The sequence below is a fragment of the Penaeus japonicus genome, unplaced genomic scaffold (assembly GCF_977035675.1).
Source record: "Penaeus japonicus unplaced genomic scaffold, GWHDUDI00000001_assembly GWHDUDI00000026, whole genome shotgun sequence".
NCBI classification, from domain to species: Eukaryota; Metazoa; Arthropoda; class Malacostraca; order Decapoda; family Penaeidae; genus Penaeus; species Penaeus japonicus.
Genome location: NW_028234428.1, coordinates 15,721,243 through 15,726,242, shown reverse-complemented (window position 1 = coordinate 15,726,242; position 5,000 = coordinate 15,721,243). Strand labels below are relative to the sequence as shown.

Genomic DNA, 5,000 nt, shown 5'->3' with positions numbered 1-5,000 from the left:
CACGCAAGAATCCCGAGGAGTTAGGCTTATGCGTTTGAAAACCCCGGCATTCTGACCATTCAGAGCTGGAATAGCCTCAGCGTGAATGGGTTAAGCAAAATGAGTTTCACTTTGAATCCAAACCTAGATGGCACCACTTGCTTCTAGCACCATCAGGAGAGAGAGCCTTGAATGGCACCCATCCAAGGTCTCTAGCAAACGCCATTTTTATAGAATGATAGCAAACGGCAAGTTGCCAACCTCTTGCACTGATAAAGGATGTGCAGACAGTATGAGAAGAGGAAGGTGACTCAAACAATACCCAGTGTTCCTGTGCCAGTAGGGATACCTTTTGCTGGCACTCACAGTCATAAGCACAGGTTTCCTTCCTCTTCCCTACCTCTTCATGTTATCTTCAGTGTGGATGGTTATATTTTTCGCATCCGTTCATAACTACAAAAATAGAAGAAGAAAAAAAGTTGCTTTTTGTCCTCCCATAAAACAGCAGTACTTCTATCACAATGAGTATAAAGAAAATGATGAGCTGATATGGACTGTATTGTACAATTTTAGTTAACTGCATCATTGATAAAGCCTGTTATATGACACATATAAGTCTTTGATACAATAAAAAGTCAAGATATGTTAAGTGCATAGTTCTTGGATTAATTACTTTCATATACAGCAGTTTTTTAACCCACACAGGACGGGTGGTACAGCATGTGTACCGCGCATTCAAAAGGCCAGTTGCCGGGCGGCACAGTATTGTGCCAGCCATTCAATTGATTTAGGCCTAATAATTCGAACGCCCCGGCATTTGGACATTCAAGGCTAGAATTCCCCCGTCGGGGATGGGTTAATAGTTACCAAAGGATATATAAAACATTTCTTGCTCCTAAAGAGTCTGAATTATTTCAGGTCATCATGTCACAGACAGAGCATGTTCGTGTTAGGTCACTGTGTCTGGAATACATGATGCTTTATAAAGAAGACTTCCAGCCAGTAAGTGTAATTATGATTATTGTGTTGCTTTTGTAAAAATTGATATCATTGTAGTTACCTTTTCTCTTCATGTGGTAAAACTAGACTATTATAATCACCATTGTCATTGTATCTGGATAGCAGATTCAAGTCAAGCATAGGAAAGTGGTATTGCTATACTATTTGTAAATATGGATGCTGTATTATATGTAATCCCCATGAATTTAGCCCACATTTCATTGTATTATCATACAAAAAGTGGTAGATAAGTATATAGTAATTACACACTAGTGATATAGTCAAACTTAATCATATCAAAATATTATCTTTTTATGATTTTATACAGAAAAATTATATTTGATGATATCTCTTTTCAGTTTCTGGAGATACCATTAGACCATCATGTGTTTAATCTCCAGGATGTTAGGGAATGGGGAGGCCACACTGAAATATTGGCTATGTCACGACTTTTTAAGTAAGTTGATAATAGATAACATTGACATCTGGCATATCATGAATGTTTTTAAGCTAGTTTTATCGATAAAAAGGGTATCACAAACAATAATAGAAAAAGTAGGTTTAGATGGACAGAAGTCTATATCTGCACATATTTTACTAGTAATGCGAGTTAACTATCCTCACTTATTTCAGGGTGGATTTCCTCATTTATCAAGGAATTGGAAGAGCACCCTGCAAAGCTACAGACCATGATCACCCCAGGACTCTTATGCTCAGTTTTACCAATGGGAACCACTATGACATTGTTTACAAGAAAGATCATGCTTCATCCCGAGGATTTTGCCAGTGTAAGTCTAGAAGAAGGATACAGTATTGGGCAGAAAATATTTTGTGAATGATAATTCATCTATTTATCTGGTTTTCTAATGGTCCTGTATATGTATGTATGTTCTTCCTATAAGATGAACAAATTATGTTATGAGCAAGAATTTAAAAGTTAATTCAAACTTTCACTGTCATCGAGCATGAAAGTAAGAACTAGTATACAATGGGATATCATATTCCACTGTTTGCCTTTACTTATCATTTATTTGCAATTATTTTTAAGTTGCCTTAGTTGTCTTTGGAATCATACTGTAATTGATAAAATGAAGTCTAGCTAAAGTAACATTGTGCTAAATAAATATTTAATCCACAGCTGTTGTGTATGACATACTATACTCAAGAGTTTTTAAACTAAAGGATGTAAGGCTAGCAGTTGACACAATGCTGCATGACAAAGAATATGCAACCCTTAGAAGAGATTCAGCTAATTCAGCAGAACTGAAAGAGATAGGTGCACTTGTGGAAAAAATTCTGGGAACTAGTGTATCTCGAGATAATAGTCAAGATGAGGGTGACAAAAAGTAAGTTGAGTAGGAGTGCTTGTCTTCTTTTGCCATATTAAATATATACTATGTATTATGTTTCATTCTTTCCAGCTCCTTTCCCCAGCCTCTCTAACATTAACTACAGTGCATATATCAATGATTTAATCATAATTTCTGCATCTCATATCTTCTCTCAGCACCAGTACAGAAGAGCGACTGAGTTTAGAAGATATCCATCCAGATGATGTAAAAGGCCTCCTTGCTCATGGCATCCCACCTTTCCCATATAAAGTTGCCAAGTCTCTGGATCCTGACATTTACCGAAATATTGAGTATGATGCATGGAACACTGTTAGGAGAGGTGAGAAATACTGCACCAGTTTCCTAATTATGTTTGTCGGGCATCAAATACTACTTATGTGTGTGGGAAGGGGATACAAGTTCATGTGTGAACCAGTCTTTTCTACTAGAATTTTGAGAATTTGAAGAACAGTGTTTTTAACCCATTCACGCCAGAGCTCGTATTTGTGTAATGCCACTCCACTTTTCACCCACCTGCTTCAACAGGGTGATAATTAGAGGGTTTTGTATTTGCTTACATTATTTTCACAAGTGAAGAAAGATGTGTCTATACAAATGGAACTCCTATGATTATGTGCATATGTAACAATGTAAAACTTCCGTTTTAACCTATTCACGCCGGGCGATTCCGGCTCTGAATGGTCAGAATGTCGGAGTTTGGATGCACAAACCTAACGCATTGGGAATCTCAGGGGCACTAGCCGTGAGCCTAGGCTGTTCGCTCACTCACCCCGAGCGCCGGCCTTGACTAAATATCTCGTCGCCAGCGTCTGAACCAAAAACCACAAAACATGTCAGCACATCATAAGGCGCGAATGGGTTAACCCATTAACAACAGGTGACAAGATATCACGTTTAGTGTTTTTTGGGCCAGACGCCGGGGACGAGTTATTTTGTCCAGGCCGGCGCGCCGGGTGAGCGGGTGCACAGCGCTCGCTCGTGGCCAATGCAGCCGAGAATCCCGACGTGTTAGGCTTATGCGTTCAAATGTCCCGGCATTTCGGCCATTTAGGGTGTGATCTGGAAGGAGTGCAATATTACATTGACATGATAGGAAGTCACCTGGCACGAATAGGTTAAGCATTTCATTTGCTATATTATGAGTGTAGTATTATACCTGGCACGAATGGGTTAAACATTTCATTTGCTATATTATGAGTGTAGTATTATATTTTAATTTTTTTCTCTTACAGAAGCTCGTTATGGTCCATTTGATAGCAATGGTTTCCAGGCAGGTGTAAAGGTGCTGATAAAATTAGAGTTATTACCTAATCGTCAAGAAGTGGAAGACTTGCGAAAGGCTCACATAGCCACTCGGCAAGGTATTAATGCCCACTGCTCTTTGCTTTATATGTATTTTGTTTTTCAATAAGAAGATAGAGATCTGTGAGAGTGTGATAAGAGTAAAATTGTAATTTACCTTTATCATTCATATTGCTTTTCACAGGTAGTGGAGAAAGCAGTGTTGGAAAGGCAACTGAAGAGAGAGTAGATGTTTATCGTGGCCATATACAAGAGATGTCTGAAAACAAGGGACCTGTAGATGTTTATATTGAAGAAATCGGCAGCAGGTTAGTCAGAGACACAAATGTACTTTTCATTATATTTTCTGTCTCTTCTTGTGTGTGAGTTTTATCCAGAGCCCACTAACCCATGACTCCTCTGCAGGTTAAAGGTGCCATATGAGTCCTTAGAAAAGGTACCACCCTCTCCACCACGGTCACCATGGCATGCACAGATGCAGCAAGGAGCAGCTGGCAATGGAGCTGCAGGCACTGGGAGTGGGGTGATAGCCAATTACAAAAATTTATCTGGTTACTACAAAAAGTCAACCCTTCCCCCAGAATCTGAATACAGTAAGCTTTTTCTTACAGTGTCATTGTTTAATTACTCAGATCCATAGCCCATTGTGCCCATAAACTAAAAGTAACCTCTCTAGGGTGACAAATATTCTTTCTCTCACTCTCTCTCTCTCTCTCTCTCTTTCAACATTACCAGAGCTCATGTTTCCACAGGTGTAGCTATGAATTTGTGTCTACACCAGTGGTTATGTGAGCTCTTGTAAGGGGGGAGGGGGCTCGTCAACCAAATAACCATCATCATCTAGACCAAAATAATACAGTACTCTTTTTGTTAGGGCAAATTTCACAAGACCAGCTTCAAGTTGACTGGACTTGATGGAAGTTTTGAAATGCCATTTGTTGATTGATGTTCCTAACCTGTGTAGCCTGGTCCATAATAAACCTGCATAATGCCCATCAATGTTTACATTAGTTCTATATCAATAGGGATGCTCTTTTTTTGTTACCATTTTTGATACAGTTATAACATTTTACATTTTACATTTTATGAACAAAATTGTCTTTGATACATGCAAGTGATTTTATTAATTTCTATGGTGCATGTATAAGAATTCAAGATTTTTTGTCTATGGTGTAAAACAATTGATTCATCTAAAAATAATTTCAGGAGGAAACTTATGGCTTGTGTTATCAGAGGAATTTATCCACTGGTAACTTTGTGTATTCTCTTTTAAGATATTTTATTTCAGCGTATATTTATTTCTGCACTATTTATTTATATTTGCACTTCTTTGACAGCTGTTGCCAGGAGCAAGAAGAAGGGAGGAAA

The 5,000-nt window shown here is 38.4% G+C and overlaps 1 protein-coding gene across 1 annotated transcript in view; it reads left to right on the top strand.

Moving 5' to 3' along the window:
- The window catches only part of LOC122265515 (uncharacterized), a 192,947-nt gene that overhangs the window by 8,732 nt on the left and 179,215 nt on the right, over positions 1-5,000 (top strand). The window contains 9 exon segments of the mRNA XM_086552031.1: positions 898-981; positions 1,338-1,435; positions 1,612-1,766; positions 2,117-2,324; positions 2,486-2,649; positions 3,563-3,691; positions 3,817-3,940; positions 4,038-4,225; positions 4,970-5,000. The exon segment at positions 4,970-5,000 is cut by the window's right edge and continues 55 nt beyond it. Coding sequence (XP_086408157.1) covers positions 898-981; positions 1,338-1,435; positions 1,612-1,766; positions 2,117-2,324; positions 2,486-2,649; positions 3,563-3,691; positions 3,817-3,940; positions 4,038-4,225; positions 4,970-5,000 — 1,181 coding nt within the window.